This window comes from Cetorhinus maximus, chromosome 24 (assembly GCF_964194155.1).
Source record: "Cetorhinus maximus chromosome 24, sCetMax3.hap1.1, whole genome shotgun sequence".
Taxonomy (NCBI): Eukaryota; Metazoa; Chordata; class Chondrichthyes; order Lamniformes; family Cetorhinidae; genus Cetorhinus; species Cetorhinus maximus.
This window is the reverse complement of record NC_135902.1, coordinates 22,217,386-22,229,582: the sequence shown is the minus strand read 5'-3', so window position 1 is coordinate 22,229,582 and position 12,197 is coordinate 22,217,386. Positions and strand designations below refer to the sequence as shown.

Genomic DNA, 12,197 nt, shown 5'->3' with positions numbered 1-12,197 from the left:
AGGGGAAGAATAGTAAAATAGACAATAGAAATTATTCACAAGAGATTGATAACCACAGAGTGGCAGAGAGAGAGAGTGAGATCAATCTGTTGGGGTATATTAAGGCAGATCTTGAGTTTAATGGCACTCTCTCTCTGTGGTTTTCTCAGGTGTTTCTGAAGAAGCAGCTTTTCAATCAGTTGGAGAATTGTTGGCGGAAGACCCAGAACTGGGCAGCTCTCACCATTCAGAAAAACATCCGTGGCTTCATCAACAGAAAGAACTTCCATATCTTCAAACAGAAGATAGTCGTTATTCAATCTCACATCAGGGGACATCAGGCCAGGTCAGAATCCTTTACACTGTCTGCGAGCCTGATATATGCAAGATATTCCATTGCCTTCGAGGCAGTGACACTCAACTACAAGAATGATGGGCTTCCTGTAATTAGGCACTCTTATCAATTCAATGAAGATGGCCTTTACCAGCTAAAATGACAGATTCTTGGTCCCAGCCAACTCTGGCGGCCAACTTAACAAAGAAACTTAAAGAATAGGAACGTTTGGCCCCTCAAGCCTGCTCCACCGTTCAGCAAGGCATTTCCCATCCCTAATTGCCCTTGAACTGAGTGGCTTGCTAGGCTATTGCAGTTAAGAGTCAACCACATTGCTGTGGGTCTGGGGTCACATGTAGGCCAGTCCAGGTAAGGACAGCAGATTGCCTTCCATAAAGGACATTAGTGAACTAGATGGGTCTTTGTGATGATCAACAATGGTTTCATGGTCACTCTTACTGAAACTAACTTTATTTCTTTTTATTAGTTGGATTTAAATTCCACCAGCTGCCATGGTGGGATTTGAAACCATGTCCCCCGAGCATTAGCCTGGGTCCCTAGGTTACTAGTCCAGTGACATTATCCCTATGCCAACATCTACCCTAAACACCATAGCCCTTGATCTCTTTAACATCCAAAAATCTATCTAAGCTTTGAATATGCTGAACAACTGAGCGTTCACAGCTCTCCTGGTAGAGAATTCCAAAGGTTCACAACTCTTTAAGTGAAGAAATTTCTTCTCATCTCAGCTGATCCCTTATCATAAGATTATGACCCCTGGTTCTAGACTCTCCAGCCAGTGCAAAAGCCTCCTAGCTGTAAAACCCTGTAAGAATTTTATATGTTTCAATGGATCACCTTATTCTTCTGAGAATATAGGTCCCTATCCTACTCAATCTCTCCCCATAGGACAACCCTGTCATGCAGGAATCAACCCAGTGACCTTCGTTGCACCCCCTTTAAGGCAAGTCTATCTTTCCTTAGATAAGGAGACTGAATCTATACGCAACACTTGAGGTGTGGTCATACCAAAACCCTGTATAATTTCAGCAACCACTTCCTTACTTGTACACTGCAACTCCCATGTAATAAAGGCTAACTTAACCATTTGTTTTCACAATTGTTTAATCTACCTGCATGTTAACTTTCTGTGATTCGTGTACAAGCACCTCCAAATCGCTGTTACGAATATTTACTAACTTCTCATCTTTTAAAAAAAATTCTGCTTTCCTATCCTTCCTACCAAAGCGGTTTAGTTACACATTTGTCCTACTATACTTTCCAGCCATCTTCTTATCCACTCACTTTAATGTGTATATATCTTTTACTGGTAATTACTGAGAAGTAGCTGTCACAAGACAGAGGCAGCCTTATGAAGGGTAACAGATATGTTACTGAGGAAGTGACTTGTGGCACTAGTTTGCTATAAGACACTTGAGCTCACAAATATGCTGCTGTTGAGGGTTAAATTCCCTTCCACCTAATCCCATGGGATGAATAGTACACGTTTTGCATACAAAGTGATGGGATGCATAGCAGGAGCTTTGGAACAAATTAATGGAATCGGGGATCACAATGATCCATCACAGGGTCCGTAACTGCTTTGCAAATGGCCTCTAGTAGCCAGGTGAGAGCATTTGCAAGCCGATTTAATTCCAGCTTTTGCTTGGTTCCTGTCTCAATGCTCTTGACCTTTGATACCCTACATTGCCTCATTGAGTGTGAAACCACTTAAGACTGTACTGTTGTAAATTACTAACTTAGTCAACTAGTCATCAATGATCTACTGATCCAGTTCTGTTTACATTGATTGATCATATAACTCATTCCAAAGAAACCTGTTGTGCAAGCACAGCTGAGTAACACAGTTTGCACCTCATGTCCCTTATATAGTTAGCTCAGGTATGAAGCGATGTGCTTCTTTGATGGTGTGGACCTCTCCAGAGATTGAGAGTTATAGATTTGGCATGGCTTATCTGGGAATACCTAATTTACAGTTTGACCCCAGTTATTAGCTTTTACGGTAGTGGGAAATGAGGTATGTGTGTGTGTCCATTGTACCATTCTCTAACACCATGCATCAACTTCTCTACAACAGGGCTCGCTACAAGAGGTTGAAGAGGACCTTTGTGCGGTTTGGAACTGCAGTGGTCATCTCACGAGCTGTCGCTCATAAGAGACGCAATCAGGTTGGAAAATAATTAGCTCACATACGATGACAGCCTTCCCTCCCTCTCCCTCCTCTTCTCTCCCTCCCTCACCCTATTATCTGCTCAGCTTATTTCCCCTCCCCTCCTCCTCATAGCCACCACATGCAGTGAGCAAGGTGGTAGAGTGCAACGGTATATGGATAAATCGAAGCATGGTGGCTCAGAGAGCATGTGTCACTTGTACCCTCCTCCTAACACCAAACAATAAATTTTGATTATAGTCTGTTCCTTCAAGGAGGGCCCTTTAGTGATCCCGCCCATGTAGACTGGGCCATGTGAATGTACATATACAGATTGAAAATCGTGGTGAATGTGTTGGTGATTTCTTGTCCCAAGGCGCCTTCACTAGCAGCACACACCCACAAAGTCAGTCTGCAGGAGGACCCACAGAGTCCAGGAGATAACATATAGCTTCCACCAGGTGGCGTCCTGACTCATGCTTTAAATAATAGTCAGAAAGGAAGACTTGCATTGATATATTGTAACTCCTTATACAACATAAGGATGTCCCAAAATGTTTTACAGCCAATGAAGTACTTTTGCACTATCCTCACTGTTGCAATATAGGAAATGTGGAAGCCATTTTGCGCACAGCAAGGTCCCACAAACAGCTGTGAGATAATGAACAGATTATCTGCTTTTTTGTGATGTTATTTGAAGGATGAATATTGGCCATTGCACAAAAACACCTGCCAATCATAACCCTTTGCTTCCTGCCACTGACACAATTTTGGATCCAACTTGCCCCTTTCCCTCAGATCCCATGAACTTTTACTTTTTTGACCAGTCTGCCATGACGGATCATGTCATTAGCTTTGCTAAAATCCAGGTAATTCCATGTGACGGAGAGAATGTGGTGATAAGCTTATCTTGGAGTCAAATAAAACACTGAGGTTGTGAACAATTTGGTTCGCCATCGGGTGGTTGCCAGACAGGGATGGAGTCAATGGCTTGAAACAGAATCTGTGGCAGGTCATCTCGATGTGGGAATATGATACCTGCCAATCTGGCCTAACATCTTCATATTTGGCTCGGTCTCAAATTTTCTTTGCTAAGACTCCTGTGGAGTGTTTTGGCATGCTTTGCTATGTTAAAGATCTTATATAAATACAAATTGCAGTATTGTTAAAACACACAGTTAAACACAATAATCTAAACTATCCCAGCTTCTGTCTCTCCAGAAGTCCCTCATTCATGGTAATATTCTGGTAAATCTCCTCTGAATCCTCTCCAAGGCCTTGACATCCTTCCTAAAGTCTGGTGTCTGGAATTGGACCCAATACTGTAGCTGAGCTCTAAGCCAGTGATTCATAAAGATTTAGCATCACTTCCTTGTTTGTGCACTCTTTATAAATTCAAAGACCCCGTATGCATTTTTTAACAGCCTTATCACCTTGCCCTGTTAACTTCAAAGATTTCTGTATATATGCCCCTAAGCCTCTTTATTCCTACACTTCCTTTAAAGTTGTAACATTTACTTTGTTATACCTTTTCTAATTTTCTTTCTAAAATGCATCACTTTACTCTTCTCTGCATTAAATTTTAACTGTCTGCCCATGTTCTCCTGATGTCCTTCACAATCCTCCTCACTGTTTACTTTCAAAGCTTTGTGCTTTTTTTCATGGGATGTGGGCATCCTGGCAAGCCAGGATTTATTGCCCATCCCTAGTTGCCCATAAGAAGGTGGTGGTGTGTTGCCTTCTTGAACTGCTGCAGTGCATGTGGTGTAGGTACACCCACATTTCTGTGAGAAAGGGAGTTCCAGGATTTTGATCCAGCGATAGTGGGGGAACAGCAATATATTTCCAAGTCAGGATGGTGTATGACTTGGAGGGTAACTTCCAGGTGGTGGTGCTTCCAAGTGCCTGCTGCACTTGTCCTTCTAGCTGGTAGAAGTCACAGGTTAGGAAGATGCTGTCGAAAGAACCCTGGTGAGTTACTGTAGTGCGTCTTCTATATGATACACACTGCAGCCACTGTATGCCAGTGGTGAAGGGCGTGAATGTTTAAGGCGGTGGATGGGGTGCTGGTTAAGTGGGTTCCTTTGTCCTGAATGATGTTGAGCTTCTTGAGTGTTATTGCAGCTGCATTCATCCAGGCAAGTAGACAGTATTCTATCAAACTCCTGACTTGTGCCTTGTAGATGATGGACAAGCTTTGGAGAGTAAGGAGATGTATTACTCTCTGCAGACTTCCAAGCTTCTGACCTGCCCTTGAAGCCACAGTATATATATGGCTGGCACAGTTAAGTTTCTTATCAATGGTAACTCCAGCAGATTGATTTTGTGGGATTCAGCAATGGTAATGACATTGAATGTCAAGGGGAGGTGGTTAGGCTCTCTCTTGTTAAAGAGATGGTTATTGTCTAGTGTAACACAACTATTACTTGCCACTTATTAACTCAATCCTGATTGTTGTCCATGTCTTGTGTTACGACCAATCCCTGGGAGAGGTCCTCTAACTTGTTATGATCCCGGACAAGATACCCCAAATTGTTAACTTCCCGAATGGGACCCCAATTTTGTTATGCTCCCTGGTGAGGAGGAATGAGCTGGCTTTCCTTCTTTATTCAACACCCTTGGTTGGGTTGCAACAAAGTTAATTTAAAAGGGATTGCTTTCCTCGTGGATACCTTTTCCCAGTCCAAAAGTATTTATGTTTTAGAAGGAGCCAATTTAACCAGGCTTTCTTGAGTTAAAGAAAGAGTAGGTTTATTAGTTACTTCTAAACCCAAGAAAAAGTAATAAAAATGCAACACACAGATCAGAAAGGTGAAGTTGAGTTCAAAAATAAAAGTTAAAAAAGATATACGAATCAGTCTTTGGTTTGTCTGTGAGGTGTAGATGGTGAAACATTGCGTCCATTAAGTTGGATGATTCCAGTAGAGCTGACTATGGCAGTTTAGCAGTTGGTTTGGAGACACTTGGTTTTGCAGGTTAGCTGAAGAAGCTGTCCTATTTCCTTTTTTGATTGTGGCTTTGCTGACCTGCCCCCAGCATCAGAGAATGAGGAGAGGGCCTTTGCCTACAAGCTGCAGAGGGATATAGACAGGTTAAGGGAGTGGGCAAAAATGTGGCAGATGCGATAAAATGTGGGAAATTGTGAGGTTATGGACTTTGGCAGGAAGAATAGAGGAGCTGAATATTATTTGAATGGAAAAAGAGTGCAGAAAGCTGCAGCACAGAGGGATTTGGGGGTCCTTGTGCATGAATCCCAAAAAGCTAGCATACAAGTTCAGCAGGTGATAGGTAAGGCAATGGAAGGTTGGCCTTTATTTCAAAGGGAATGGAGTATAAAAATAGGAAAGTCTTGCTAAAACTATACAAGGCATTAGTGAGACCACACCTAGAATACTGTGAACAGTTTTGCTCCCCTTATCTAAGGAAAGATATACTGGCATTGGAGGCAGTCCAGAGAAGGTTCACTAGGTTGATCCTGGGGATGGAGGGATTTTCTAATGAGGAGAGGTTGAGTAGCTTGGGCCTGTACTCATTGGAGTTTAGAAGAATGAGAGGTGGCTTTATTGAAACATATAAGATTCTTAGGAGACTTGACAGAGTAGATGCTGAGAGGTTGTTTCCCCTTGTGGGTGAGTCTAGGACCAGAGGGCATAATCTCAGAGTAAGGGGGCACCCACTTAAAACAGAGACAAGGAGGAATTTATTCTCTCTCAGAAGGTAGTCAATCTGTGGAATTCTTTACCGCAGAGGGCTGTAGAGGCTGGGTCGTTATGTATATTCAAGGCTGAGATAGACATTTTTAATCAGTAAGGGAATCAAGGGTTATGGAGAAAAGGCAGGAAAGTGGAGTTGAGGATTATCAGATCAGCCATGGTCTCACTGAATGGTGGAGCAGACTCGATGGGCTGAATGGCCTACTTCTGCTCCTACGTCTTATGGTCTTATGCAAAATGGTGCCTAGTCGATCATCTTCTGCTGTGACTGTCACTAGCACACAAGAACTAGAACACACAGTTCAGGTTTGCAGCTATCTTTTTAACCCATTTTCTTGTGTATTCCTGGAAGGGAAAAACAAACATGTCTTTCAGCCAGAGTCCGTTTTCTTTCAACTCAGATCATTTCCACATTCTGAGATGCAACTCAACAGGAGATGGTTTCTGCTGAGATGTGGTAGTCAGTCTCCATTGTCTCTGCAACCACAGGAGATTAAAGTTCAGTCTTTTGCATTTTATCTCTTCCTTTCAAGTGTCTCTGTCTAAAGTAGGCCTTGACATCTTTTTAGGTGCGACATTCCATGTTCTTTCTAGTCAAGTATAATCCACATAGGAATTTTACAGAAGGTGGTTACTTTACATACTCAGCCATCTTTTGTTCAGTGTCTTTGCTTGTATGTATTTTAAAAAAAACGTCTTCTTTAAAAAGTTCAATATGCCCGTAAGCAATTTGGAGCTGTAATCCACTGTCATGACACTTGCTACATAAGGGCACAAGACTGCTTCAGTATCTGAGCAATTGCAAATGGTACTGAACACTGTACAATCATAAGCGAATATCCCTGTCCCGGATGGAGGGAAGATTATTGATGAAGCAGCTGAAGATGTTTAAATCTAGGGCACTGACCTGAGGAACTCCTGCACTGATGTCCTGGGGCTGAGATGATTGGCCTCCAGCAACCACAATCCTATTTCTTTGTGTCAGGTATGACTCCAACTAGTGGAGAGTATCCCTCCGACTCCCATTGACTTCAATTTTGCTAGGGCTACTTGATGCCACATTCAGTCAAATGCTGTCTGATGTCAAGAGCAGTCATTCTCACTTCACCTCACCTCTTGAGCTCAGCTTTTTTTCCATGTTTGGACCAAGGCTGTAATGAGGTCCAGAGCTGAGTGGCCCTGGTGTAGCCTAAACTGAGAATTGGTGAGCAGTTTGTTGCTGAGTAAATGCTGCTTGATAGCACTGTCGATGACATCTTTCATCGCTTTGCTGATGATTGAACGTAGACTGATGGAGTGTCAATTGTCCTGGTTGAATTTTGTTCTACTTTTTGTGGACAAGATGTATGTCTTTAGCACTACTGCCGGGATGTTGTCAGAGCCTCTGGTATCCAGTGCCTTCAGTCATTTCTTGTTATCATTGAAGTTTTATGAACACTGTCATCTATGACAGTAGGAACCTCACAAAGAGGCCAAGATGGATCATCCAATTGGCACTTCTGGCTGAAGATGGTTGCAAAAACTTCAGCCTTCTCTTTTGCACTGACATGCTGGGCTCCCCCATCATTGAGGATGGGGATGCTTTTGGAGCCTCTTCCTCTGCTTAGTTGTTTTAATTGTCCACCACCATTCACAACTGACTGTGGCAGGACTGCAGAGCTTAGATCTTATCTGCTGGTTGTGGAATTGCTTAGCTTTGTCTATAGCATGCTGCTTCTACTGCTTAGCATGCATGTAGTCCTGTGCTGTAGCTTCACCAAGTTAGCACCTCATTTTTAGGAATGCTTGGTGCTGCTCTTGACATGCTCTCCTGCACTCATCCAGGGGTAGGTCCCCTGGCTTGATGATAATGGTACAGTGAGGGATATGCAAGGCCATGAGGTTACAGATTGTGGTTGAATGCAATTCTGCTGCTGATGTTTTAAGATGCTAGATTTATTCTGAATCTCTCACATATAACACTAAGGTAAGGCCACATTAACACAATGGAGGGTGTTTTCAGTGTGAGGATGGAATTTGGACTCCATAAGGACTGTGCAGTGGTCACTCCTACTTATACTATTATGGACAGATGCATCTACAACAGGCAGATTGGTGAGGACAATGTCAAGTAGGTTTTTTCCTCATGTTGGTTTACTCACCACCTGCTGCAGACCCACTCTGGCAAATATGCCCTCAGGACTTGGCCAGTTCAGTCAGTGGTGGTGCTGTAACTACTCTTGGTAATGGACTTTTAAGACTCCCACTCAGATTACACTCTGAGCCCTTGGTAGCCCTTGCTACCCTCAGTGCTTCTTCCAACATAGAAGAATACTGATTTGTCAGCTGAGGTGGGCAGTAGGTGGTAATCAGCAAGAGGTTACTAATTCATGTTTGACCTATTCCATGAGACTTCATGGGGTCCGGAGTCAATATTAAGGACTCCCAGGGCAACTCCCTATTAACTGTATACCACTGTGCTGCCGCCATTGGTGGGTCTGTCCTGCTGTTTTGACAGGACGCACCCAGGAGAGATGATGGAGGAGTCTAGGATATTGGAGGTAGGGTATGATTCCGTGAGTATGACTATGTCAGGCTGTTGCTTGACTAGTTTGTGGGACAATTCTCCCAATTTTGGCACAAATCTTCAGACGTTAGCGAGGAAAACTTTGCAGGATGGACTGGTCAGGATGTGCCTTTGTCATTTCTGGTGCTTAGGTTGATGTCAGTTGGTCAGTTCGGTTCTGTTCTTATTCAACTTCTCTGTGGCAGAATTGAGTGATTTGCGAGGCCATTTCACAAGGTAAGAGTCAACTACATTGCTGTGGGTCTGGAGTCACATGTAGGCCAGACTGGGTTGAGATGGCAGATTCCCTTCCCTGAAGGACAGGAGTGAACCAAATGGGGTTTTCTGACAATCCAGTAGTTTCAAAATTGTTATCAATGAGGCTGCTATTTTATTCCATTAATTAATTGAATTTAAAACTGCTATGATGGAATATGAACTTGAGTCTCTGGAGCATTAGTCCAGGCCTAGAATTGTCACCCCCAGTAACATTACCACTACATTACCATCCCGTGTATCTGCAAACTTTGAAATTATGCTCTGTATTCCCAATATCATCAATAGATATCAAAAAGAGCAGTGACCCTCATACCAACCCCCAGGGAACACCACTGTATCCTTTCCTGCAGCGTGAGAAATAACTGTTTACCACTTCTCTCTGCTCTCTGTCCCTTAGACAATTTTGTATCTATGCACAAGAACACACAAAATAGGAGTAGGCCATATGGCCGGTCGAGCCTGCTCCGCCATTCAGTATGATCATCGATGATCTTGGGCTTCAACTTCATTTTTTCGCCCGCTCCCCATAACCCTTAATTCCCTGAGAGACCACATATCTGTCTATGCCAGCCTTAAATGCATTCAACGATGCAGCATTCACAACCCTGTCAGGTTAGAGAAGGCCAAAGATTCACAACCCTTTCAGTGAAGTAATTTCTCCTCATTTCAGTCCTAAATAATCGCCCCCTTATCTTGAGACTGTGCCCATATTTTAGAATCCTCAACCAGTGGAAACAACATCTCGGTATCTACATGCTGCCACTGTCCCATTAATCCCATCGGCTTCAATTTTTCTAACAAGCCTATTTATGTATCACTTTATCAAATGCCTTGGGAAAGTCTAAATACACAACTTGTCAGAAGCACACAGCAAATCAAGTGAAATCAGCAGATCAGAGAAATGCACTAACTGTGTGCTTCAGATGCTTGCTTTGCAAGGTCAACGTGTCAGGTGTGTCAGAATGTTGCTATGTGTTGACAAGTTGATCTGCATTTGTATACAGTGATGTGCATTGATGGGTCAGTGTGTGTTTGTGCACCATGTTCTCTGTGTCAGTATGCTTCTGTCTCTGTACAGCGTCAGTCTTCTACTGACTACAGAGATTGTCTTATCTCCCAGCTTTATATCTTGCTATAAATAGATCAGAAGCACTATTGATTCTATTGGCTGTAAACGCATAAATCTTAGGACTGTAAGCTTTCCATCTGTTGCTAGGATACGTTCTTGATGTGATCCCTGTGTCAGATATTGATCACTCCTCCCTTTCTAAAGTGAGGAGTTCTGTTTGATAGTGGCTGACTCTGACAAAGTGCATGTAGCATTTGAGTGGGACCGTCAATAATCACTGGCCTTTGTAATGTACTTTGTGACTGCAGAACCTCGCCCTGCTCCTGACCAACTCTGATGACTTCTGAAACAAAAATAAAAATACCTGGAAAAACTCAGCAGGTCTGGCAGCATCTGCGGAGAGGAACACAGTTAACGTTTCGAGTCCGTATGACTCTTCAACAGAACTAAGTTAAAATAGAAAAGAGGTGAAATATAAGCTGGTTTAGTGGGGTGGGGTAGAACTGGATAGAGGGCCAGTGATAGGTGGAGATTGCCAAAAGATGTCACAGACAAAAGGACAAAGAGGTGTTGAAGGTGGTGATATTATCTAAGGAATGTGCTAATTAAGGGTAGAAAGCAGGACAAGCAAGGTACAGATAGCACTAGTGGGGGTGGAGTGGGGTGAAGGGAAGGGATCGAAATGTGCTAAAAGGTAGAGATAAAACAATGATGGAAATACATTTAAAAATAATGGAAATAGATGGGAAAAAGAAAAATCTATATAAATTATTGGAAAAAAAGGGGGGGATCGGAAAGGGGGTGGGGATGGAGGAGAGACTTCATGATCTAAAGTTGTTGAACTCAATATTCAGTCCGGAAGGCTGTAAAGTGCCTAGTTGGAAGATGAGGTGCTGTTCCTCCAGTTTGCGTTGAGCTTCACTGGAACAATGCAGCAGGCCAAGGACGGACATGTGGGCATGAGAGCAGGGTGGAGTGTTGAAATGGCAAGTGACAGGGAGGTCTGGGTCATGCTTGCGGACAGACCGAAGGTGTTCTGCAAAGCGGTCACCCAGTCTGCGTTTGGTCTTTCCAATGTAGAGGAAACCGCATTGGGAGCAAAGAATGCAGTAGACTAAATTGAGGTTTTCCAGGTATTTTTATTTTTGTTTTGGATTTCCAGCATCCGCAGTTTTTTGCTTTTATCTAATGACTTCTGCCTTGATTCATACCTTTTAGTAACTTGTTTACCTCATTTCAGCTATGATCTATGGACATACACATTGGCATGTGCCTGTTATCTGTACAACATAGCAATGGAGTTAGGTCACATATCTTTCATAATCTCATTGAAAGGTGGGACAGGATTAAGGAGCTAAACCAGGATCAAGAGTTGCTGTATCCCTAACAACAATCATCTACAGAATACTCAACGAACTCGCCAACTGCCAATAGAAATATGTAACAATACATGTGGCAATTTATATAACTATGTACTATACCAACATATAGCAACGATGCATTGACACTAGAGATCTGTAGGAACACACACTGATGTATGTAATAATCTATAGAAACACAGGGTTACATAAGATAATCTATTGAAATGCACACAGTTAAAAATAGAGTTAGCAGCACAGAAGCAGGCCATTCGGCCCAACCATTCCATGCTGGCATTCCATTTCACCCTCCTCCCATAATTCCTCATCTAACTACCATCATAACCCCCTGTTCCCTTCTCCTTCAGGTGTTTATCCAGCTCCTCTTAAATGCATTTATGGCTGCCATTTGTCTGATCTACTCCCTGATGCAGTGAGTTCCACCATTTTACCACTCTCCAGATTAACGAGTTTTTCCTGAATTTACTATTCGATTTCTTGGTGATGAGACTGTATTGGGAGTGAGCAGGACTAGTCTATGGAAATGCACATGGACACACATGTTAATTTATAGAATGTACACTGTTACAAACTGCAACCTATAGAAACAGTCAGCATCACCCCTGAGACCTATAGAAAGACAGCCAATGAGGTGCTTACATTAGGGTATGGTGCAGAATGAGTGGGATTGCTGTGTTAAGACCACTAGTGTTTATGATTTCTGTCAATGACTTAGATTCTGAAACTCAA

General features: G+C 42.8%; 1 protein-coding gene across 1 annotated transcript in view; it reads left to right on the top strand.

The window, feature by feature from the left end:
- Positions 1-12,197, top strand: part of myo15b (myosin XVB) — a 461,255-nt gene that overhangs the window by 190,648 nt on the left and 258,410 nt on the right. Inside the window, exons 22-23 of the mRNA XM_078529125.1 lie at positions 150-325; positions 2,412-2,502. Coding sequence (XP_078385251.1) covers positions 150-325; positions 2,412-2,502 — 267 coding nt within the window. The remainder of the gene's footprint in view (positions 1-149; positions 326-2,411; positions 2,503-12,197) is intronic.